Source organism: Narcine bancroftii, chromosome 1 (assembly GCF_036971445.1).
Source record: "Narcine bancroftii isolate sNarBan1 chromosome 1, sNarBan1.hap1, whole genome shotgun sequence".
Classification (NCBI taxonomy): Eukaryota; Metazoa; Chordata; class Chondrichthyes; order Torpediniformes; family Narcinidae; genus Narcine; species Narcine bancroftii.
Genome location: NC_091469.1, coordinates 488,419,064 through 488,445,166, shown reverse-complemented (window position 1 = coordinate 488,445,166; position 26,103 = coordinate 488,419,064). Strand labels below are relative to the sequence as shown.

General features: G+C 44.4%; 1 protein-coding gene across 2 annotated transcripts in view; it reads right to left on the bottom strand.

Annotated features, from left to right (window-relative positions):
* Nucleotides 1–25,802, bottom strand: part of LOC138751975 (sphingomyelin phosphodiesterase 5-like) — a 51,279-nt gene extending 25,477 nt beyond the window's left edge. The window contains exons 1-2 of one of the 2 annotated variants that reach the window (XM_069915081.1): nucleotides 25,655–25,802; nucleotides 6,452–7,768 (exon numbers count right to left, since the gene is read on the bottom strand). In XM_069915081.1, the coding sequence (XP_069771182.1) occupies nucleotides 6,452–7,612 (1,161 nt within the window). In that variant the 5' untranslated portion in view covers nucleotides 7,613–7,768; nucleotides 25,655–25,802. The remainder of the gene's footprint in view (nucleotides 1–6,451; nucleotides 7,769–25,654) is intronic. The other variant, XM_069915079.1, reaches the window with a different exon arrangement.
* Between the last annotated feature and the right edge of the window lie 301 nt (nucleotides 25,803–26,103).

The following is a 26,103-nucleotide window of genomic DNA, read 5'->3' as shown; positions in this document are numbered from 1 at the left end:
ATCTTCAGACCAAGACCCGAGAAGACCTTTGCGATACTCCGCTGGGAGAAGGATATGAATTCTACATTGACGGCTCCGCCAGATGTGTTGACGGAATGAGAAGAAATGGGTATGCTATAATAGAAGGAAATACTTGGAAAGTAGTAGAATCCACGAGACTACCCGGAAGCTGGTCAGCACAATCCTGTGAACTATATGCCTTGCAGAGAGCCCTCAGAATACTGGCAAAGAAAATTGGAACAATTTACACAGATTCCAAATACGCATACGGGGTAGTGCATACCTTTGGTAAGATCTGGAAGGAGCGTGGTCTAATTACATCAAGAGGAAAGGAATTGGCACACGAACAGATGATTACTCTGACTCTAGAAGCCTTAACATTACCCCAAGAAATAGCAGTGGTCTACATACCAAGCCATCAAAGGGGAGATAACCCGACAGCAATTGGAAACAGACTGGCTGATGAAGAAGCCAAAAGAGCAGCCATGCAACAAGAAGTCCGTTTGCTGACTTTAATCCCAATAAGCCAAGGCATAAAGACAGCTCCCATTTTCACTGCTAAGGAAGAAAAGAACATGGATCAGCTGGGCGCAAGCCAGTTACCTGATGGAACAGTCTGTGGGCAATTTTAGGCTCATCCTTCTCTTTTTCTATTCCAAAATTAACAAAGAATTTAATAATGAGACAGAGACTAAGAATTTGGGTTTAATTCAGGAAAAATTTTTTGGATTTTTGTTCACTATTTTCCTGTCCTCCATTTTAGATGCAGGTTATGAAGAAGCTAGGGATTAAAAGTTTTAAAGATCTTTTTGTTCAACCAAATTTTGCACCTTTACAACAATTGATCGTGTAATTTAATTTACCAAATCAGGCAATTTATTTAATCTAAACTTCCCGAATTTCCACGTCTTCCTGATCTGAATTTTATAGACAAAGTTTTTTTGAACTACAATTTGTACATAAAGGTATAAAATCTGCTATATATTATAAAATATTGAATAAAAAGGCAGTTTGTTTAATTACAATCAAAACTGAATGGGACAACGATCTTAATTTATCTTTCTCAAAGGAAGATCGGTTCACAATTCTAGGCCTTATCAGTAATTCTTCTCTGTGTGCAAGACAGTTTGAAAAGTGGTACATAGAGTGCACTTTCTAAAGTGCACTGTCTCAAATTTATCCAGATATCAATCCATTCTGTGGTAAATGTAAAATTTTTGAAGCCTCTTTGATACTCGTGTTTTGGTCATGTTCCAAATTAGGGAAAATTTGGACAGATAATTTAAAAAACTTTTTGGATATCTTCAGGATCAATCTTGAACCTTGTCCGTTAATAACAATATTTTGTTTTTCCAAGGAGAAGAATATAAATTTAACATCAGATCAAAGTTAAGTTTTAGCATTTTCTTCATTGCTGGCCGGAAGAGAAATCCATTTGAAATGGAAACTTTTTTCTTATTAGTTAGGCAACCGGAAAATTCGCATATCGGAATCCGCAGTCCCCGTAGGTACTGGATACTGAGGATTTTACTGTATAATAAATATTCTTCAATTAAGTGAAAGCGAAAAGCTAAAATAAACCCTGACAGGGGAACTCAGTCCCCTCAATGCTTCTCCTGCGCAAGGTGGGAAGTCAGTGTCCTGGCCAAACATGTGAGGGGAAAGGATCTCCAACCACAGCCACTCTTTACATTTGGGTGCTGGAACTGTGGCTGGAGTCACAACAGAGCACGTGCGAGGCTGAAATCTTTGTGGGTAGCCAATTTAAAGAGATGGTCAGTTCCTGCACAACCAGTAAGGGAATAAAGGATTGCAAGGCGGTTTGTCATGGCAGGTAGTGCAGAGGTCTCCTGGGGTAATCCCCATCCAACACAAATACCATTTATGGAAATTGCTTCATTGCCAGGGTGAGACCAACAGCAAGAACATTGTAAGTCAACCATGACTGAATGGTGAGAGGACTCAATGGGCCAAATGGGCTAATTCCACTCCGATGTTATGGTCTTAAGAATTTTCCAACTTTAACTCACTTCCATCTGGTCCACTGTCCTTTTTCTGCTCCTGTTCACTATTCTCTCAAACCTTCCCTCCCTCCTCTTTTTGTAGTTTCCTCTCCCACTTGACTCTTCACCCCCTCACTTTCTTTAGCCCAGAATTCTATCACCATTTTCCCCCCACCTCTTTTTATGCCTGCAATTTTCCCTCCCATCCTTGTTTCGACTTGAAATGCTGTCTATTTCTCTCCACGGATGCTGCCTGGCCAGCTGAGTCCTCCAGGTTTTACCTCTTCCACTCAAAATCCCAGCACGTATAGTTCTCATATTTCTCTGGGCTACTAGTACGACTGAGACAAAAGAATGGTTCTGCTGCACACAAGCTTGATGCGGAAGTTGTTTTTGCAATGAGCATCGACTCATCGGCAATCCAAGTGAGCTCAAACCGAGTGTGGTGGGAGGTCTTCAAATGGTTGATTGGCAAGAAATGCTTCCCCTCACTTCGCGACAGAGAAATTACGAGGTTCCAAGATATTCAATGTTTGTTAAAAACACACCAAAATGCTGGAGAAACCCAGCCAATCTCAGACCATCCATAGGAGTTAAAAATATAATGCCAATGTTTCGGGCCTGAGCCATTCCTCAATGAATAAACAAAAAAACCCAGGAAATCTCAAACAGTTCTAGAGGTGTTAATTGGATATGATAAGGGATGAGGTGAGAATTGATTTTGTCTGTGCGAAGGGAGACAGAGTGAAGAGAGAGAGACAGAGCTAAGGGAAGACAACGGTGGAAGAAGTTGCAGGGAAACCAAGAGAATGTAGATTCTGGAATCTACAGCCAAAGAGAATTATACATTTTAAAATTATAAAGTTAATTATCATTGTTTGTTGTACAAATGATACATTTTATAAAATTTTAAACGTAAATTATACATTTTATTAAATTTATAAATTTAGACATAGAGCACAGTAACAGGCCCTTCCAGCCCACAAGCGTGAGCCACTCAATTACACCTAATTGACCTACAACCCCTAGTATGTTTTGAAGGGTGGGAGGAAACTGGAGCACCTGGAGAAAACCCAAGCAGACATGGGGAGAATGTACAAACTCCTTTCTGACAGCATCATTCATATCCAGATCGCTGGCGCTGTTACAACGTTGCACTAACCAATCTTTTGCAGTGGGTTGAACAATGAAAGCCAAGGAGTTGTTGACATTTCAGGAAAAGATCCTGCAGCATGCCTAAAGATGAAAAGTAAAGATGGCCACTGTAAGGAAGAGAAGGGGAGGGATGAGACAGGGGCTTATGGTGCACCAAGGGTGGAGTGGTATATGGAGCCAGAAGTGGGAAGGGTGAAAGTGGAGACAACTGCTGGAGGGTGATGTGGGAAGATACCTCTTACATTTCCCTTGAACAGGACCTCATCAAGCCATTGTCTCGCCCACCATTTATGACCTTCACTTCTAGTCATCTCCCTCCCATAGTCTATAACCTCATTGTTTGCAAACCCCTCACTGCCTGGAACCTCAGTTTATAACTTCCCATTTTTCTTACATCCATATGCCCATCTAAAAGTTTTTGCAATGTCCCTATTGTTCAAGCCTCCACCACCATCCCAGCAATGCATTTCAGGCACTCACTACTCCATGTAAAAAAAAAAATCTTACCTCTGACATCTTCCCCAAGCGTTCCTCCACTTCAACAGATGTCCTCTGGTACTGGCCAATTTCACAAAGGGGCTGGCTGCCCGCTCTATCTATGCCACTCGTCATCTTGTATTAAGTGGCCACACATTCTCAAAGTTCAAATTTATTGTCAGAATACATGCATGACCACATGCACCTTGAGATTCTTTTCCCTGCAGGCCTGGCAGAATTTCAACTTATCAGTAATACAAAAAAAACTGTCCTCAACTGCTCCAAAGAGAAAAGCCCTAGCTCGGTCAACCTTTCCTCACATGTTCTCTAATCGTGGTAGCATCTGGTAAATCTCCTCTCCAAAGCCTCTACATCTCTTTGGGAATGAGGTGACCAGAATTGAACACCACACTTCAGCTTGCCATATTTTCGATTCCTGCACAAAACTAGATTGGAATGGTTGAATGAGTCACAAAAAAGAGGGCTTCAGAATTTTGCTAACTAGAATTAGTAGAATTTAAATTTGGACATATAGCATGATAACAGGGCATTTAAGCCCACAATCTGTACTGCCCAATTTACACCCCCGGTACATTCTGAATGGTGGGAGGAAAAGGAGCCCCTGAAGAAAACTCAAGCAGACATGAGGAGAATTTCCACACTCCTTACAGACGTTGTGGGATTCAAACCCAGTTCCCAATCGCTGGTGCTGTTAAAGGCTACTCTAACTGTGCTGCCTTGTTACTGCTAGGACATTAAGTGGAGAGGCTGGAGTCAAACCCCTTATTTTGGAGATGCAAGGGACTTGCAGAGGTGTTTTTGAAAGGGTATAACAGGAGAAACCAGATCCAGGCAGAAGTGGCCAGTAACCAGAAAACACTGATTTACGATAACTGGGCAAAGATTAGATGCAATGCCTAAATATTTATTTAATACAGAGAACTGCAACAAATAAGAATACACCATCTGCAAGGGCAATGGAAGAAATTAATTCACTAATACTTTTGAAACAGGAATAGAAAAAAATATTGAAAGACGAAGCTATGAGAAACAGGAACTGAATGGCATCGTGGGCTAAACACCCTTTTTGCGCCACCTTCACCTTTCAGTTTATATCATCTGTGGTTTTAGCATCTAGTATCTTCTTCATGTCCAAATATTATAAAACCCTCGTTATCTGAAACAGGCAGCCTCAAGCAACCAGCAAAAAAAAAAAAGCAGAAAATAAATAGGTGGAAATTTAAAATTGGCATGCCTCACTGTTAGCTCACCAACCATGCAACACAATCTCAAGCAACCAGAAAATTCACTTATCCAGCATCTACCAATCCCTATAGGTGCCAGATACCAGGGGTTTTTCTGTATAAGGAATCCAAATTCTAATAATATTTGAAATAGGAGGAAATTTCTTTAGGACTTGGTATTCAACATATGCATAAAAATGCAGAAGACAAAATGAAGGCATTTTAGCATAACTAGAATGAAGGAACAAGATCACAAAGGAACAGAACCAGGCCACTAGCCCCATTGAGTCTGTCCGTAAATCTACACTAAGCTACTCTACAGTAGTGTAGTTCCAATCTCCAGCCCTTTCCCCGTATTCCTTGATGCCCTCACTAATGAGATACTTGTTTATTTCCTGTTTAAGTACTCCCATTGATCTGGCTTCCAATGCTGTGAGTTCCAGAGATCCACTAGGAATACTTGTATGTTCTGTACAGGCTTCCTTGGTACTGTAATGATGGAGCAGCCTAGGATTTAGACTGAAGTATCTGAATTGAGGCATAAACTGACATCTTTCGGATTCAGAATAAGAGCTAAGGCAGATCTCTGACACCTACAAGGATACATTGATATAGGCATGCAGCATGTGATAACTCAAATAGACTAAAGGAGATTTACCAGCAGCATTCTGCTTGAATTGGAGAACACGTCTTATGAGGAAAGGTTGAGCGAGCCAGGGGTTTCCTCTCTTGAGTGACTGAAGATGAGAGGCAACTTCATAGAGGTATATTATGAGGAGCGTACATCATGTTGTCAGTACCTTTTTCACTAGATGACAATGGCTAATATCAGAAGATACTTGTTTAAGGTGAGTAATGTTTTGGGGTGATATTAGAGTTAGGTTAACTTACACAGAGAGTAGTGGGAGAGTAGCCTGGAAAGCCGGGGGTGGTGGCAGAGGCTGGTACAATAGGAACATTTTAAAACTCTCACGGATTGAAAAAAAATTTGATTAGGAAAACAAGGGGGTTAGGATGATAGAACTGTAGAACAATACAGCACAGAAAACAGGCCCTTCGGCCCTTCTAGTCTGTGTCTGTCCAATTTATTCTTAAAAATTAAGATCGAGCCCGTGTTTACCACATCAGATGGCAGCTTGTTCTACATTCCCACCACCCTCTGAGGAAGTTCTCCCAGAACTTTTCCCCTTTAGCCCCAAGGCCATGTCCTTTCGTATTTATTTCTCCTAATCTAAGTGGCAAGAGCCTACTCACATTTACTCTCTCTGTACCTCTCATAATGATCGTGGAGTCGGTTTGTATGGATCGGACACAACAACTTAGACCGAAGGTCTGTGCTGTAATTTTTAAATTAAACTGTAAATTAATGAGACTGTGCCTCCCAATGAAACCAAATTAACCTGCAATGCCCTTCTAGTCTGTGTCTGTCTAATTTATTCTTAAAAATTAAGATCGAGCCCGTGTTTACCACATCAGATGGCAGCTTGTTCTACATTCCCACCACCCTCTGAGGAAGTTCTCCCAGAACTTTTCCCCTTTAGCCCCAAGGCCATGTTCTAACTCCTACTTTACCTTAACACATAGGAGACCTTTAGCAGCCAGGGCATCTTCACCCCGGGTTCTGGGAAAGCAGTTATATTCAGCGTGAAGGATGGGATAGCGGCTAGCAAAGAAGATCCCACTGTTGAGGAATTTATACTTGCAGCAGTCCTGGAAACCGTAGACACCGACATCGTAGAGAATATGTCCAAAGGCTGACTGCAGAAGCTGCTTCAGCTTCATGGCTGCCCGCTTCTCGAAGACTTCCAGAAGACAGACGAAAGCTACATCAGCAGGGATCAGTGGGGATATTTCTACAACCAGGCCTTCTTTCCTGCTCTTCTTTTTCTGAGGTCTGCACTGGTTGTTGGCAAGGGCCTGTGGTGGAACTGAATGTCTGCCAGGCTGATCTTCTGACAACTCTTCCACGACTTCTGCTGGGTGGCTTTGTTCCACAGCGTCAAACTCTGAAGGATGCCCCTTGGTTTCTTGACCGGTGCACAAACTTTCAAGCACATTTTCAACTTCGCTACTCTCCTCTGAGCTATCAATGTAGTGTAGATTATTTGTGACTGGAAGCAGCTCTCCAGGTTCTTGCACCCTGTGTATGTTTTGAAAGTCGGCTGATTCTCTGTCTGGAGTCAAGGAGTTCCCCCCGCTCTGCGAGCTGGCAGTCATGCTTGTTGGAGAGTCCACGCACACTTTGATCCTTGGCCGATCAACAGACTCACAGATATGAGTGGCGATCTGAGCAGCTCTCCTTTGGGTCCGAGCCAGGTTGTTAAATCGGGCCAGGCAATTGGGTAGAAAGCACAAATTTGCTTCGAGAAAACTGAACCCCATTCCCTCTCCATATCCTGCCCATTGCTTCATGCCATCTCCCATTGGGGCTTTCACACAAGAATAACTGAAGGGTCTTCTTACTGCCTGCAAAGGAGCCCAGACAATGAAGCCAACCAGCGCCAGAGGCACACAGACGACCAGCAGAACCAGACACAGAAGAAAGCTGAAGAAAACTTTCAATGGCCAGAGGTAGCATTCTTGCTCTTGCTTTTGACGCTTTTCGGGAGTTGTTGGGATACAGACTGCAATCATATGATCCAAGGACCAGAAACAAGGAAAGATCATGGCCCAGGCTGCAGAATGTAGGCCATCAATGCAGGCATTCGGGAAAGGAGATTCATGTAGAACCATGTTTACACATTGACATGCAATCTTCTCAATTAGTGAGAACACTAGACGCTGAATAGATAATTGTTTGGGTCCAGCCTGTCAATCATTTAGATCTTGAGGCATTAGAGGAGACCTCTTGTCACTGTGCAACACATTCCATGTTTGCTGTTATATAACCTGAAATAAAACAAAAGTCATTACTTTCAGGCGTGATCACAAGATATAAGAGCAGAGTTAAGTCCATTGAGTCTGCTCCACCATTCTAATCATGAACCAATCCATCCTCCCACACAGCCCCACTCAGCAGCTTTCTCCATGTAACCCTTGATACCCTGACTAATCAAATACCTGTCAATCTCTGCCTTAAATACACCTATCGACCTCACTTCTACATCAATCTGTGCCAGTAAGTTCCACAGAATCACTACCCACTGACAAAAGATTTTTTTTTCTGTATGTCTGTTTTAAAATTGACGCCCTTTTATCCTGAAGTTACGGCCTATTGTCCTAGACTCCCCTACCATGGGAAACATCCTTGCCACATCCACCCTGTCCAGGCCTTTCAGCATTCGAAATCTCTCGATGAGGTGCCCTTTCATCCTTCTGTGCTCCAACAAGTACAGTCCAAGAGCCAACAAACATTTCTCATTTGCTAACCCTTTCACTCCTGGTATCATTCTAGTAAATCTTCTCTGAACCATCTCCAATGCCAGCATGTCTTCTGTCAAATAAGGTACCCAAAACTGTACACAATACTCCAAGTGAGGTCTCACCAGTGCTTTATAGCATCTCAACATTACATCCCTGCTCTTGTATGCTATTCCTCTTAGGTGTTTAAGATTTTAACAGGGACAGACAGAGTAAATGTGGATAGGCTTTTTCAATTAAGAATGGGGGAGATTCAAACTAGAGGGCATGGTTTAAGATTGAAGGGGGAGAATTATAAGGGGAACATGAGGGGAAATTTCTTTACGCAAAGGGTGGTAGGGATGTGGAATGAGCTTCCAACAGACGTGGTCGAGGCGGGATCATTGGTTACATTTAAGGAAAGACTGGATAGTTACATGGAGAGGAGAGGACTGGAGGGGTATGGACCGGGTGCTGGTCAGTGGGACTAGGAGGGTGGGGATTTGTTACGGCATGGACTAGTAGGGCCGAACTGGCCTGTTCTGTGCTGTAAGTGGTTATATGGTTAAATAAATGCCAACATTGCATTCACCTTCCCAACCAACTCAATTTGGAGGTCAACCTTTGGGGTATCCGTCCTTTGCACCTCAGAATTCTTGAAATCTTATACAGAATATTACAGCACCCTTCAGCCTAATATGTGATACCAACTTACAGGCCCATCAGCTCACAATGTTATACAGTGAAACCCCACTATAATGTGATTGGGTCCAAAAAATGTCATCACCAAAAAAGTGAGGTCGCTCTAAATCGGGGTTACTTCCATGTACTTGTTCAACCTGCCTCACCTCCATTTTGGCCAAATCCTTGTCCTATCTGCACAACCTGGCCATACTCTGGTTGTATTCCCTGGGCATCAGCTCCCTGCAGGAGCAGAACTTTTGGCAGGTGTACATGCTGAGGGAGCTGGCTATGTGCTGGCCACGCTGGAAGAGAGCGCACTGCCGCTGGTGCAAAACATCCCTGTACTGCGCCTGGACAACAACCCACCGTGCTGTGACTGGTGCCTATGCTGCCTGCTGCAGACCACCCGGCTCTCAGCTTTAACCGGGAGCCACCAGTGTGCGCGTCTCCAGGTGTCGGTAGTTGAGGGCCAGACAGTGTATTTCAGGTGCCGGATCAGCAGGTCCAATAACTCATCAAGTTACATTCAAATTGGTGTTAAATCGGGGTGCGTAAAATCAGAGTTTCACTGTACCAACCTATGTAAACCTACTCCAAAACAATCTAATTTTCACCAACCTCACACTCATAACCCTCAGTTTTTCTTACATCCATACACCTATTGAAGTTCCCAAATGTTTATCTCCTGGAATATTGGAAACACAACAATCAGTTTATCTGAGGGGATCAGATAATCTGTTTTGATCAAAGTTAATGGAGCAATAAATATTGGATGGCCACTGGACACAATTCCCCGACTCTTTTATTGAAATTATGTCGGGGGCGTGGCAAGATGGCGTAGAGTCTAGACGTGTAATCTCGACCTCTCTGGCCAGACTTTTAAGAACCCGTTTTTAACTCTTTGTTTTCAGGTTTAAATTTTTTAAAACTTAGTTTAAAGTATCAAGGAATTGTTATGGCTATTAATGGTAAAAAGATTAAACCTCAAGTACAGAAGAAACTACATTTTCGGAGTGTTGAAGATTTAGAGCCTAAACAGACTGCTACAACTTCAGGTTTGCTTTCTTTCAGGCCTAAACCATAGAGATTGCCTGTGGGAGCTGAAAAAAATGACTACTATTCACCAGGAGAAGGACATTGTTGGAATTACCCGTTCTCAGGAGGATGGTGCGTGTGCCCCCGATGTGGATCCCGATCCTGGCAGCCTGCCGACTTTAACGGAGGGGGCACGCAAGAAGACGACTCCATTGCTTGAAATACCCCAGGATATACTCCAATCTGAATATTTTGGTCTTTTTTGTGAGTTTTTGAAGCAACAGCGGGTTGCGGGGGGAGAACAGCGTCGGCCCCCTGAGGAAGTCGGGGTGCCGTCGTTGGGAGTCCAGACCCGCAGTAAAATTGTTAAACTGCCTGTTGTTGAGATGCAGCAGGAGCTGCAGTTACCTGGTTCTGCCACTACGTTAGAGAAAGCAGGGCTGGGCTTTTCTGAATTACAATGTAAACAGCTAAGCCTTATCATTCACCCTATGGTGAATGAAATGTCTCAGAGGCTCAGTTTAGAACTGGATACAGTTAAAATCTGTGTGGAAGCATCTTATGAGGATTTTAAACAATTTCAGGCTGCGTTTTTGAAATGTCAACAACAAGTGGCTTCTAATACAGAAAAAGTTTTGGAGGTGGAAAAATCCGTTAAAGAATTGCGAGAACGTGAGAAGGAGTTAGAGAGGAAAGTAGATTATTTGGAGAATCAAAGCAGAAGGAATAATGTGAAGATTGTTGGTTTGCCAGAAGATATGGAAGAACAAGATCCTCTTCGTTTTTTTACCGAATGGATTCCACAAATACTGGGGCAGGAATTTTTCTCTCGAGGTCTGGTATTGGAAAGAGCTCAAAGAGCCTTAAGAAGATCTCTGCCTGGTCAACCACCGAGACCCGTGATAATTCGACGTTTGAATTACTTGGACAGAGAAACAATACTTCGTCTAGCAGTGCAAAACATGAGACAACGACAAGCCCCGTTAATCATTCAGAATAGTAGAGTTTTTGTCTATCCTGATTTGAGTCAGCGTCGGCGTCGATTTAATCCAGTTAAAGAAGTTTTGTGGCGTAAAGGTTATAAGTCTACTTTTCGCTATCCGGCAGTGTTGAAGGTGTTTTATGGAGACTTTCAATCTCGGTTTTTTGAGAATGGGTGTGAAGCAATGAGTTTTGCTGACTCGTTGCCAGATGTAAGAGGACAAAGACGTAGCCCACCATTGTCTCCTAAAGAAAAATCTGGTTGTTCTGGAAATGGAAGAAAAGGCAGAAATGGGAATGGAGAGTCCGTTTCCTTGAAATGGGGTTTCCGAGTCTGGAATTTCTTGGATGAATAGAAGAACTTTTTTAATTTTACTTTCTTTTTATATCATTATGATATCTTGTTATTCTTTGTTTGGCTGGGGAGGGAGAAATTTGCTCTATGTTCTACTAGTCATCAGCCACTAGTGGGTGATCCACACCCAACTTTTGTTTAGGGATTACTACCTTTTGGTAGATTTTTTTTGGGGGGGGGGGGGGTTTTCTTTTCATTTTATTTAGACTTTAATTTGTGGTTTCTTTTTCTCCTATTGGAGGGTCTATTTACGTTGATCTGAGTCTTTATATATAGATATTATTAGTCTTTAGTGATATTAGTGGATATGTCAAAGTTGAAGTTTGCTACTTTTAATGTTCAGGGTTTAAACAGTCCAATTAAGTGTAAGCGTATTTTTATCAAGTTCGATCTTTGGTAAAACATGTTCGGTAGAGATATGATTTTACCTGAAATTATTAAATTTGAGACTTTTGACATCATGAGATGAAATATTGTTTAATGAAGGAAAAAATTACATATGTTTCACGGATAATTATAGTTTTTTTTATTAATAGGTTGTTATATTCAGAATATTTACATTTTGAATTATATTGACTAGATTTTAATATGTATGCTTTAGTTTTCTTTTTTCTTTATGGCTCTCCTTAGGAGAGTTGGCTGAAGGGGGGGGGGGGTTCTTTCCATTTTTTTTCTTTTTTTTTTAAATATACAAAATATAACGTTCATGCTTTGTTTCTTGTTTTATGTTACTTATTATCTGTATTTTGAACGAATTAAATAAAGTTTAAAAAAAAGAAATGATGTCATGGACTATTTTATGCCACCTTGAGAGAATGAACAAGATTTTGGATCTTGTCCCACTCCATGATAGCACCTGTGTTTGGGCAGCATTTGCTCAATTCTACATCAGAGTGCTGGCCTAGATATCAGTTTAGGTTCCTGGAGTAGAATTTCACCTCAAATTTCTTTGCACTGCACAGATGGCGACAGGTCAAGTGATGGGAAACTAGATTAATATCAACGGACGGTGAGAGCCAAAGGGTTTATTTCCAGGGTAACATGACTCTCTGACCACTGGGTGGTCACGCTGCACAGAATCCTGATTTGAAGGTATATCACTGCTCTTTCATTGTTACCAGGTCGAGGCAAGGACAATTTTAATGGTTAAAAGACATTTAGAGATACATGGATATAAAAAAAATAAAATTCAGACATACAGCACAGGTCCTTTTGCCTCAATATCCTAATTAACCTACAACTCCCCATACATTTTGAAAGGTGGGAGGAAACCCATACAGACATGGGGAGAATCTTCAGAGTTGAACCTGCCTCTCTCGCACTGTAACACTAACCATGCCACCCCGAAGTTTCTTTTGTACTTATATCAACTACATCAAAAACATTTATGCTATGTGAGGTGAAAAGAAAATAAGGCTTTTACTGTGGCCTCCAGGGTTTTTTTGGGGGAGGAAGAGGGGGTTGGGCCCATAGGGCCTTTATTGAGAAAGACATAGGTTGAATGCAGCCAAATGAGATGACAGTAACTTGATTAGCATGGACAAAATGAACTGAAGGGCTTCTTTCTGTGCTGTAGAATTCTATAACCATAAATTCTGGTGTTTTTTCAATAGCTGTATGGGAGAGCTTTTACCAGTAGAATGGCAGCAGTTCAAGCTATAATTTCACCATTGCCTTCTCAAAGCTATTTCAAAATGCACACTGAACACTGGTTTTGCCAGCAAATCTCAGATCCTGAAAAATTAAGCAATCATATAGCACCAAGAGCTTAAGCAACAATATAATCACTGGGTGTGACAATACAACTCTCTGAGCTTTATTAATTTTATCTCAAAACATCAGATCCACTGACTCATTGACAACATTTGACTGAATTTGGTTAAGATCTGGAAAGTAAGGAGACACATCTGAAATGTGCCCAGAAGCTAAAAATGCAAATATAGACTAAATTATAGTGTTTAACAAAGTCATCTTAATCTTTTTGACATGTGGTCGGGAGCTCAGATGGGCCGGGTTGAGGAACTGTAGTTAGGAGTTTGGACAGAAAGTTGGGGCCAAAAATAAAGGAAGGGGGTCGACTTTTAAACTGAGGAAACTGGAACAACCGGTGAAAACCCACACTGACACAGGGAGAATGTACAAACTCCTTACCGACAGCATGGGATTCAAACCCTGGTCCTGATTGCTGGCGTTATAAGAACGTTGTGCTGTTACGCCAACCATGCCGCCACTAAATGAGCCATTCAAAAAAAAACACCCAACTTTTGGGCCAAAAAAAGGGGGGTCGACTATTAAGCAGTATCAACAATTACACGTATATACGATAACTATCGCATTACAACACAGCCCAACTGACCCATGCAATCTCATTCCATGATTTTTACTGTACCCCTGCAACTTATTTCTGCTCATATGTCCATTAAGTCAACTTTTACTCTTTTGCCATTGTAAAAGTAGGCATTTTGACGTTAATTACAAACTAATAAAATCTTATTACTAGACAATGGTACATTCAAAATAATTGTTTTTATTAAACTGTAGCAGCCCACGCATGGAGACGTGGACTGGCCAACAAAATGGCTGATAAACGCAGCGACTGCGCGGACCTGGGGGTTAACACAGGCCATTGTCCAAGGTGATCTACCGCATGGCAGGAAAATGGGGAACTGTGGTGGGAATGCTAGCCAATCCAGGCCAGCGTTCCGATGACGTGGGACCCTGACGTCAGCGCCCGGGGTCCATATAAGCACGACAGTCAGTGCAATTAAACAGTCACTACTTCAAGGTTTTGTTGTGCATGTTGCTCTTCTCCACGCTTGCATAGCTCAAACCAGGAGTTGGACCCGAGGATGATGGATCAAGCAGAGCCAGCGACCATCCAGATGGTCTCACTCGGGCTCCCAATGTTTTGGGTGTCGCAGCCACACATGTGGTTTGAGCAGGTCGAGGCTCAGTTCCAGCTTCGACACATCGCGCTGACGATACCTGCTACTTCTACATCATGAGCGCTTTCAATCAAGACACAGAGGCAAGAGTTGTAGACTTCCTATGGCAGCCTCTGGAGCAAGGCAAATATGTGGCCCTCAAAGAGCTGTTACCCTGCACTTTCAGGGACTCCCAGTGCGAGTGCGCCGCCCGATTGATGCATATAGCCAGATTCGGGGACAGGGCCCTGTCCATCCTAATGAGTGAGATGCTTGCTTTGACTGAGGGGGGCCTTGCCTGCTTTCTGAGCAGATATTTCTGGAGCAGCACCCTGAGGATATCCAACTCTTGCTCGTGGACAAGGACTTCAGTGATGCCAATCACCCTGCAGGTTTCCGTGAAAAGCCCTGGCCAATCGTCATTGATGGCCATGGCGGTTGGCCCACGTGATAGCTTCCTCTACATTTGGGACTCCTTGTCGGGCAGGCGTTTCCTGGTCGACACTGGCACCGAGAGAAGCGTCCTACCCCTGCAGGCCTCAATACCTGCAATGGCAAGCAAGGCCAGAACTGAGGTGGCGGGGGGGGGGGGGGGGGGGGTGGCCTGATGGTGAAGGAAGAAGTGTAATTACGTCTTCCCCAAGTTGGACTAGTAAATACCTGAATTAAAATACTTAAAAAGTCTGAAAAGTTTGCTCAGAAGTTGTTTAAATGCTAAAAGACTATAATGGCTGCCAATACAAAGAAGTCGAAAGCACAAATTTAGAAGAAACTTCATTTTAAAAGTATAGAAATGAGGCCTACTTACCAAATGGAAGCTGAATCGGAATAGATTGGACAGCCACCTAAGCAGCAACGCATGGCAGCTCGTTTAAGTATTACCCCGGCGCCCTCACAAGGCGGCGCCGGGCTTCCGATTTTTTCTTCCCATCTTGATCAGTGCGCTTGCGATGTCGGGTGCACTGTAGAAGTGCCGGAGACTATAGCGTCGGGCCCGACATGCGACACCGCTGCAGGTCCCAGCGGTGTGGAGGCCTGAGGCAGCGCGTGGGAAGATGCACGTGCGTGGGCTCTGGCGCTGCCGAGCATGCGCGGTGCATCGCGAGTACGCGAGCTCTTGGACAGCGTTCTGAAGATACTGGGTCTGGCTCTGCAGGAGTGCTGAAAATGGCAGAACTAAGGGAATAACAGGCAAACGCTTTGTGCCAAACTGAAGAAGTAGAAGAAGAATTATTGACTGCTGTTGAAGGGAAAGGGATGCCTCATGGAGAGACTAGTGATACTACTTTTGAAGCTGTTTTTACAATTTTGGAATTTATAGCTCATCAAATGGGTAATATGTCAAAACAAATGTCTACTCAGATTGGTCATGGATTTATGGATATGACTGAAAAAATGAATAATATTTGTGAAGAAGTTTCTTCTATTAAGAAACATATTTCTGTTGTTAAAGCTGCTATAGTTGCCCATTCAGAGCCAGCTCTTCAGCGCTTGACGTCCTGTTTTGCGGAAACTGCCAAAATGTTTGGCCTGGAAGTCAGCCTGAAGAAAACTGAGGTCCTCCATCAGCCAGCTCCCCACCATGACTACCAGTCCCCCCACAACTCCATCGGGCACACAAAACGGTCAACCACTTTACTTATCTTGGCTGCACCATTTCATCGGCTGCAAGGATCAACAACGAGATAGACAACAGACTCGCCAAGGCAAATAGTGCCTTTGGAAGACTACACAAAAGAGTCTGGAAAAACAACCAACTGAAAAACCTCACAAAGATTAGTGTATACAGAGCCGTTGTCATACCCACACTCCTCTTCGGCTCCGAATCATGGGTCCTCTACCGGCATCACCTACGGCTCCTAGGACGCTTCCACCAGCATTGTCTCCGCTCCATCCTCAACATTCATTGGAGCGACTTCATCCCTAACATCGAAGTACTCGAGATGGCAGAGGCCAACAGCATCGAATCCACGCTGCTGAAGATCCAACTGCGCTGGGTAGGTCACATCTCCAGAATGGAGGACCATCGCCTTCCCAAGATCGTGTTATATGGCGAGCTCTCCACTGGCCACCATGACAGAGGTGCACCAAAGAAGAGGTACAAGGACTGCCTAAAGAAATCTCTTGGTGCCTGCCACATTGACCACCACCAGTGGGCTGATATCGCCTCAAACCGTGCATCTTGGTGCCTCACAGTTCGGCGGGCAGCAACCTCCTTTGAAGAAGACTGCAGAGCCCACCTCACTGTCAAAAGACAAAGGAGGAAAAACTCAACACCCAACCCCAACCGACCAATTTTCCCTTGCAACCGCTGCAACCGTGTCTGCCTGTCCCGCATCGGACTTGTCAGCCACCAACGAGCCTGCAGCTGACGTGGACATTACCCCTCCATAAATCTTCGTCCGCGAAGCCAAGCCAAAGAAGAAATTGCGAATACAGTTCAAGATAATTTTAAGATGGAAGGTGCTTTTCAAGTTTGTAAAGAACAAGTGGATCGTAATAAAGTAAAAAATGGCAGAAGAGGAAGACTCTTTTGATGGATGGGAAATTCAGAAGAAGGACTTGTTGAAGAAAATAGACTCTTTGGAAAATCAAAGCCGTCGAAATAATGTTAAAATAGTGGGAATTCCAGAAGGAATTGAGGGTTAGGATCCAATAAAATTTTTCAAAAAGTGAATGCCTGAAGCACTGGGATTGGAATTTTTTCCAGAAGGTTTGGAATTAGATAGAGCACATAGAGCTCTACAAAGTAAATCAAATCCGGGTCAACCTTCAAGAGCTGTTTTGATTCGTTGTTTACGTTACCAAGAAAGGGAAACTATTTTGAGAGTAGCAGTTCAAAATGCACGTAGATATCAATCCCTGTTGATGGAACAAGGAAATAAGGTTTTTTTTCTACCCAGATTTAAGTCAAGAAATTATCAAAAGACGTAAAGTATTTAATTCTGCTAAAGAAGTGCTTTGGAGGAAGGGTTATAAATTTTCTTTTAGATACCCTGCAGTTTTGAAGATCATTTATGGGAATTTTCAATCACAGTTCTTGGAGAGGAATCATAATGCTTTAATTTTTGCCAACACTTTGACAGACAGGGATACTGGAAGGCATTCTTCACCTGAGGAAGACATTCGATAAGAAGAATGGAAATGGGAAGACATTTCCGACGAATATGTCAAAGAGCTTGATTGATATTGATGAACCGGAGCAAGTATTGGGGCTGAAATCATTAGGGGTGTGAGCTGATTTAGACTTATAATTTTGTAAGTCCGGTTGGGGAGATGGAAGTTACTGAAGCTTTACGAAGTCGTCCACTACCAGTGGGAAGGATTTTATTTCTTTCCACACCCAGTTATGTGGGGAGTTACTACTTTTGTAGTCTTTATATTAAAAAGACCTTTTTTTCTCTTTTTTAATTTCTTTATTTTGTGGGGAGGGTTGATTGATTGTTTAATTTAGATTATTTAGCAAGGGGTGCTTTAAATCTTGTTATCGGAGGAGAGGGGTTCTTTTTTCTTAGTGAATAGAAGGAATAGAAAGAGGGGGCTTTGACTTTGTTTTATTTTACTTTGATTATCATGTCTAATTTAAACTTTGCAACATTTAATGTGCAGGGTTTAAATAACCCGATCAAACAAAAACATGTTTTAACTTAAATAAAAAAGATGAAAGTTGATATTGCTTTTTTACAGTAAACTCATTTAACTGAAAGAGAACATTTGAAATTGAAGAGAGACTGGGTTGGTCATTTAATCTCATCTTATTTCAACAAAAAAGCAAAAGGAGGGGAAATTCTGATCCATAAGAAAATGCCGTTTGAATTTGAATCTTTGGTGGAATCAGCTGGTCGAATTTTAATGATTAATTGTAAATTTGCAGCTGAATCTTGGTCTTTGTTGAATGCGTACATACCTAATGTTGATGAGGAACAATTAATGTCTGAAGCTATCTTAAATTTAAGCCAAGCCAAAGAAAACATTTGTTTGGGGGAACTTTAATTGTGTATTAGATCCATTCTTAGATAAATCCCCAAAAATTCTTCCACATTGACACACCTTGATCTCTCTCTCTTCCACATTGACACACCTTGGTCTCTCTCTCTTCCACATTGACACACCTTGGTCTCTGTCTCTCTTCCACATTGACACACCTTGGTTTCTCTCTCTCTCTTCCACATTGACACACCTTGGCCTCTCTCTCTTCCACATTGACACACCTTGGCCTCTCTCTCTTACACATTGACACACCTTGGTCTCTGTCTCTCTTCCACATTGACACACCTTGGTTTCTCTCTCTCTCTTCCACATTTACACACCTTGGTCTCTCTCTCTCTTCCACATTTACACACCTTGGTCTCTCTCTCTCTTCCACATTTACACACCTTGGTCTCTCTCTCTCTTCCACATTTACACACCTTGGTCTCTCTCTCTCTTCCACATTTACACACCTTGGTCTCTCTCTCTCTTCCACATTTACACACCTTGGTCCCTCTCTCTCTCTCTCTCTCTCTTCAAATTTGACACACCTTGGTCTCTCTCTCTCTTCAACATTGACACACCTTGGTCTCTCTCTCTTCCACATTGACACACCTTTCTCTCTCTCTCATCTCTCTCCCACATTGGCACATCTTGATCTCTCTTCCACATTGACACACCATGGTCTCCCTCTCTTCCACATTGACACACCTTGGTCTCTCTCTCTCTTCCGCATTTACACACTTTGGTCTCTCTCTCTCTTCCACATTTACACACCTCGGGGTCTCTCTCTTCCACATTTACACACCTCGGGGTCTCTCTCTTCTACATTTACACACCTCGGTGTCTCTCTCTTCCACATTTACACACCTCGGTGTCTCTCTCTTCCACATTTACACACCTCGGTGTCTCTCTCTTCCACATTTACACACCTCGGTGTCTCTCTCTCTTCCACATTTACACACCTTGGTCTCTCTCCCTCTCTCACATTTACACACCTTGTTCTCACTCTCTCCCACATTTGTACACCCTGTTCTCGATCTCTCCCACATTTACACACCCTAGTCTCGATCTCTCCCACATTTACACACCCTAGTCTCGATCTCTCCCACATTTACACACCCTGGTCTCGATCTCTCCCACATTTACACACCTTGGTCTCGATCTCTCCCACATTTACACACCTTGGTCTCTCTCTCTCTTCCACATTTACACACCTTGGTCTCTCTCTCTTTTCCACATTTACACATCTTGGTCTCTCTCTCTTTTCCGCATTTACACATCTTGGTCTCTCTCTCTCTTCCGCATTTACACACTTTGGTCTCTCTCTCTTCCACATTTACACACCTCGGTGTCTCTCTCTTCCACATTTACACACCTCGGTGTCTCTCTCTTCCACATTTACACACCTCGGTGTCTCTCTCTTCCACATTTACACACCTTGGTCTCTCTCCCTCTCCCACATTTACACACCTTGTTCTCACTATCTCCCACATTTATACACCCTAGTCTCGATCTCTCCCACATTTACACACCCTAGTCTCGATCTCTCCCACATTTACACACCTTGGTCTCTCTCTCTTTTCCACATTTACACATCTTGGTCTCTCTCTCTCTTCCGCATTTACACACTTTGGTCTCTCTCTCTTCCACATTTACACATCTTGGTCTCTCTCTCTCTTCCGCATTTACACACTTTGGTCTCTCTCTCTTCCACATTTACACACCTCGGGGTCTCTCTCTTCCACATTAACACACCTCGGTGTCTCTCTCTTCCGCGTTTACACACCTCGGTGTCTCTCTCTTCCGCGTTTACACACCTCGGTGTCTCTCTCTTCAGCGTTTACACACCTCGGTGTCTCTCTCTTCCGCGTTTACACACCTCGGTGTCTCTCTCTTCCGCGTTTACACACCTCGGTGTCTCTCTCTTCCGCGTTTACACACCTCGGTGTCTCTCTCTTCCGCATTTACACACCTCGGTGTCTCTCTCTTCCGCATTTACACACCTCGGTGTCTCTCTCTTCCGCATTTACACACCTCGGTGTCTCTCTCTTCCGCATTTACACACCTCGGTGTCTCTCTCTTCCGCATTTACACACCTCGGTGTCTCTCTCTTCCGCATTTACACACCTCGGTGTCTCTCTCTTCCGCATTTACACACCTCGGTGTCTCTCCCTTCCGCATTTACACACCTCGGTGTCTCTCTCTTCCGCATTTACACACCTCGGTGTCTCTCTCTTCCGCATTTACACACCTCGGTGTCTCTCTCTTCCGCATTTACACACCTCGGTGTCTCTCTTCCGCATTTACACACCTCGGTGTCTCTCTTCCGCATTTACACACCTCGGTGTCTCTCTTCCGCATTTACACACCTCGGTGTCTCTCTCTTCCGCATTTACACACCTCGGTGTCTCTCTCATCCACATTTACACACCTCGGTGTCTCTCTCATCCACATTTACACACCTCGGTCTCTCTCTCATCCACATTTACACACCTCGGTCTCTCTCTCATCCACATTTACACACCTCGGTCTCTCTCTCTTCCACATTTACACACCTCGGTGTCTCTCTCTTCCGCGTTTACAAACCTCGGTGTCTCTCTCTTCCGCGTTTACACACCTCGGTGTCTCTTCCGCATTTACACACCTCGGTGTCTCTCTCTTCCACATTTACACACCTCGGTGTCTCTCTCTTCCGCATTTACACACCTCGGTGTCTCCCTCTTCCGCATTAACACACCTCGGTGTCTCCCTCTTCCGCATTAACACACCTCGGTGTCTCCCTCTTCCGCATTAACACACCTCGGTGTCTCTCTCTTCCGCATTAACACACCTCGGTGTCTCTCTCTTCCGCATTTACACACCTCGGTGTCTCTCTCTTCCACATTTACACACCTCGGTGTCTCTCTCTTTCACATTTACACACCTCGGTGGCTCTCTCTCCCACATTTACACACCTTGGTGTCTCTCTCTCTCTCTTCCACATTTACACACCTTGGTCTCTCTCTCTGTCTTCCACATTTACACACCTTGGTCTCTCTCTGTGTCTTCCACATTTACACACCTTGGTCTCTCTCTCTGTCTTCCACATTTACACACCTCGTTGTCTCTCTCCCACATTTACACACCTTGGTGTCTCTCTCTTCCATATTTACACATCTTGGTCTCTCTCTCTCCTACTTGCCTGAATATGCCTGAGATTGCCTGCTCTCAGAAGATAAGCAGTCTCTAGACTGATCAGTACTTGGAGGGGAGATTCCTTAGGCCCTAGAAACATCATATGCTGTAGGTTTCTGTGAGGGGTACTGAGACAAAAGTGGTGACTCTCTGTCTGCCTTATGATAGACAACGTCAAAGAATTTCATGTATGTTGCATTCTAAAATATAGTACTAATGACCATTTTGAAACCTTTATACTCCTTGGTCTCTCTCTTTTACAACACTCACCAGGACCCTGCTATTTATTACCATGCATGTGATGAGCTTATCTGTTAAGCCCCAGTTACAATTTTTGTGCTTCGATTGGTATCCTGTACAGCGTGATCCAGTATCCTACCCTTTCATGCCAGAAATGAATTGTGGCAAGAGTGTGCAATAGCACGACTGTTTAAATAGTGAAAAGTATAAAGCACAGTGGCCAAAGTTAGATCACGGAGTTGAGGCTTTGGCTTAAGTGGTTATGGCGAGAAGAGGCTGAAGCCAAAGAAGCAGGTAAGAAGGGGAACATTAGGGTGAACTTATTCACACAGAGAGTGGTGGGTGTGTGGAATGAACTTCCAGTTGAAGTGGTCAATTTTCACATTTAAGAAAAATTTGGACAGGTACATGGATTGGATGGCTATGGACTAAATGCAGGTGTGTGGGGCCAGGTAGAGTAATAGTTCAGCACAAATTGAAAGGGCTGGATTGTTCTATGGTCCATATCCTGCCCTGATTTGACTTACCAGAGTGCAGCACCTCACACCTGTAAGAGTTAAATTACTTTTGCCACTCCTTGGCAAATATTCCCAAATGACTTCAATCCTATGGCAACATTGGACTTTTTTTCCCCTACTGTCCACTATACCATCAATTTTGGTGCCCATACCCCTCATGATGTGGAGAATGGGATTGACTGGATTTCTCCACAACACAGGACATTATCCAGTGATGCCTGTACTGTTATTATAAAATATTTTAATACATTACCTACAATCACAGCATCTGCAGATTTTCTTGTTTCACCATATTTTTCTAGCATCCATGTGCCTAAAACTCTTAAATATCCCTATTAGACCAACCTTCACTACTATGTATTTCAAGAACCCTCCAATCTCTGTATAAAAACACTGACCTCCTTAAATAGACATCCTCCGGTAGTTGCTGTTGTATTCCTGGTTTAAAAAAAAAGTGCTGACTGAACACCTTCATCACTCCAAAGAGAAAAATCTCATCTCTTCAACATTGCTTCATATGAAATGCTCAATCCAGGCAACCTCTTGGTAAATCTTCAATCCAGGCAACCTCTTGGTAAATCTTCAATCCAGGCAACCTCTTGGTAAATCTTCAATCCAGGCAACCTCTTGGTAAATCTTCAATCCAGGCAACCTCTTGGTAAATCTTCAATCCAGGCAACCTCTTGGTAAATCTTCAATCCAGGCAACCTCTTGGTAAATCTTCAATCCAGGCAACCTCTTGGTAAATCTTCAATCCAGGCAACCTCTTGGTAAATCTTCAATCCAGGCAACCTCTTGGTAAATCTTCAATCCAGGCAACCTCTTGGTAAATCTTCAATCCAGGCAACCTCTTGGTAAATCTTCAATCCAGGCAACCTCTTGGTAAATCTTCAATCCAGGCAACCTCTTGGTAAATCTTCAATCCAGGCAACCTCTTGGTAAATCTTCAATCCAGGCAACCTCTTGGTAAATCTTCAATCCAGGCAACCTCTTGGTAAATCTTCAATCCAGGCAACCTCTTGGTAAATCTTCAATCCAGGCAACCTCTTGGTAAATCTTCAATCCAGGCAACCTCTTGGTAAATCTTCAATCCAGGCAACCTCTTGGTAAATCTTCAATCCAGGCAACCTCTTGGTAAATCTTCAATCCAGGCAACCTCTTGGTAAATCTTCAATCCAGGCAACCTCTTGGTAAATCTTCAATCCAGGCAACCTCTTGGTAAATCTTCAATCCAGGCAACCTCTTGGTAAATCTTCAATCCAGGCAACCTCTTGGTAAATCTTCAATCCAGGCAACCTCTTGGTAAATCTTCAATCCAGGCAACCTCTTGGTAAATCTTCAATCCAGGCAACCTCTTGGTAAATCTTCAATCCAGGCAACCTCTTGGTAAATCTTCAATCCAGGCAACCTCTTGGTAAATCTTCAATCCAGGCAACCTCTTGGTAAATCTTCAATCCAGGCAACCTCTTGGTAAATCTTCAATCCAGGCAACCTCTTGGTAAATCTTCAATCCAGGCAACCTCTTGGTAAATCTTCAATCCAGGCAACCTCTTGGTAAATCTTCAATCCAGGCAACCTCTTGGTAAATCTTCAATCCAGGCAACCTCTTGGTAAATCTTCAATCCAGGCAACCTCTTGGTAAATCTTCAATCCAGGCAACCTCTTGGTAAATCTTCAATCCAGGCAACCTCTTGGTAAATCTTCAATCCAGGCAACCTCTTGGTAAATCTTCAATCCAGGCAACCTCTTGGTAAATCTCCTTTGCACCCTCTCCCAAGTATTTATATCCCTCCTAAAATAAAACCAGCATTGACCCAAACAGGGCAGTTGGAACTATAGAACGAAACAAAAAAATAGGTTCTAGCCGGTGCCAAACTATTATTCTGCCTAATCCCTCTGACCTACACATAGCCCACATCCCTGTTGTAGTGGGCTACAACCAATCCTAGGAAGCGGATCGTAATGCCACCAGTCGGGTGGCACGATGATGTCAGAGATAGGCTTCTGAGCCCTTTATAAGCAGAGCTGCCAGTACGATAAATCAGTGTTGCATTTACTCTCGTAGTGTGTGTCTCTTCTGTGAGCGTAATCTCTCCATCCTCTCCTGTTCAAGTTTTTCTTTTACATTAAAATTGAGCCCGCATTTGCCAGTTCAGTTGGCAGTTTGTTCCATACTCTCCCTACTCTGTGTGAAGAAATTCCCCTCAATGTTCCCTCTGAACTTCTACCCTTTTAGTTCACTCCATTGAGGACATCGATAAGAGACAGTGCCTTACGAAAGCAGCCTCTTTCCTCCAGGACCCCTCACCACCCACACCATGCCCGCTTCACACTGCGACCAACAGAAAAGTGCCTGAAGACAAACACCCAGTGGTTCAAAAACTGCTTCTTCTCCTCTGGTATTAGATTTCTGAATGGACAATGAACCACTGACATCATGTTTTTTTTTGGTGCTAATGTGTTTATTTTAAAAGAAAATGTAATTTATAGTAATATTTGCACATGTGATGGTGCTGTAAAACAACTTTTGTGACATATTCACTGCAATAAATTCTGATTCTAAGCCTGCTCCTGTGCTGTTACAATACTAGGACTAATCAATATTTCCCACAGAATGAATAAGTGAATAGGGGATGAGATGCCAATTGCTTACGAGAATGTGGTTTGACAAGCACCAGTCAACAGTAACAACAGGTCGTTAACCCAGGCAGGAATCCTGGACAGGTTGAGGCAAAAGCAATTTCCTTTCATATGGCAATAACACACAAAGACAATGAGCCAACAAGAGGTTGCAAACCCAAAACACAACTGGGAATAGATAAGCAACGTGATCTGAAATCAAAGTGGGGAAGAAGGACAACCTAGCAGTGCCCTCCTGCCACCTCCCCCTCCTTTTCCCCTCCCCCCTCCTCCCCACCTCCCTCCCCACCTCCCCTCCCCTCCTCCCTCCCCCCCTCCTCCCTCCTCCCCCTCCCCCTCCTCCCCCCCCCCTCCCCCCCCCCTCCTCCCCCCCCCTCCCCCCCCTCTCCCCCCCCTCCCCTCCCCCCCCTCCCCCCCCCTCCCCTCCCCCTCCCCCCCCTCCCCTCCCCCTCCCCCCCCTCCCCTCCCCCTCCCCTCCCCCCCCTCTCCCCCCCCTCCCCTCCCCCCCCTCTCCCCCCCCTCCCCTCCCCCCCCTCTCCCCCCCCTCCCCTCCCCCTCCCCTCCCCCCCCTCTCCCCCCCCTCCCCTCCCCCCCCTCCCCTCCCCCCCCTCTCCCCCCCCTCCCCTCCCCCCCCTCCCCTCCCCCCCCTCTCCCCCCCCTCCCCTCCCCCCCCTCCCCTCCCCCCCCTCCCCTCCCCCCCCTCTCCCCCCCCTCCCCTCCCCCCCCTCCCCTCCCCCCCCTCCCCTCCCTCCCCTCCCCTCCCCCCCCTCCCCCCCTCCTCCCTTCCTCCTCCTCCCTTTCCTCCTTCCCTCTCTCTTCCCTTTTCTTTCTCCTTCCCCCCCTCTTCCCTTCTACTCCCCTCTCCCTCTCCCCCTCTCTTCCCCCAGCGTCCCTGGCCGGTAAACGAACTCACCGAGAACGGCAGCCCACCCGGTGTGATGTGAACAGCCGAGCGACAGCGAACACACTGGGTCCGCCGGCCTCCGCCATGACACCCACTCAACCTGTCACCTGCGAGCGCGCGCGCTCTCGCGCCACCTGTCCGACGTCACCGCGCACGCGGGCCGCCCTCCGGCAGGTGTGCCTTCCCGTCGGCACCTGTCTGCGCATGCGCGGCGGTTGGCCGTTGGCGGCGCCAAGAGAAGATGGCGTGGTTGGGAAGGCGGCCTTGAGAAGGCTTGAGGAATTCTATCTTAAATGATGCTCGATACGTTGACCCCAACAATGCAAGAGGGGGAAAAAAAGTAGCAGTGAGCTGGAGGGTCGTGGAAATTTCCAGAACTTTGCAAATTATGAAGAGGAGAGAGAAGATGTCCAAAATCAGCCTGCAAAAATCTACTGTGGATGTGCACAAAAGGGGGA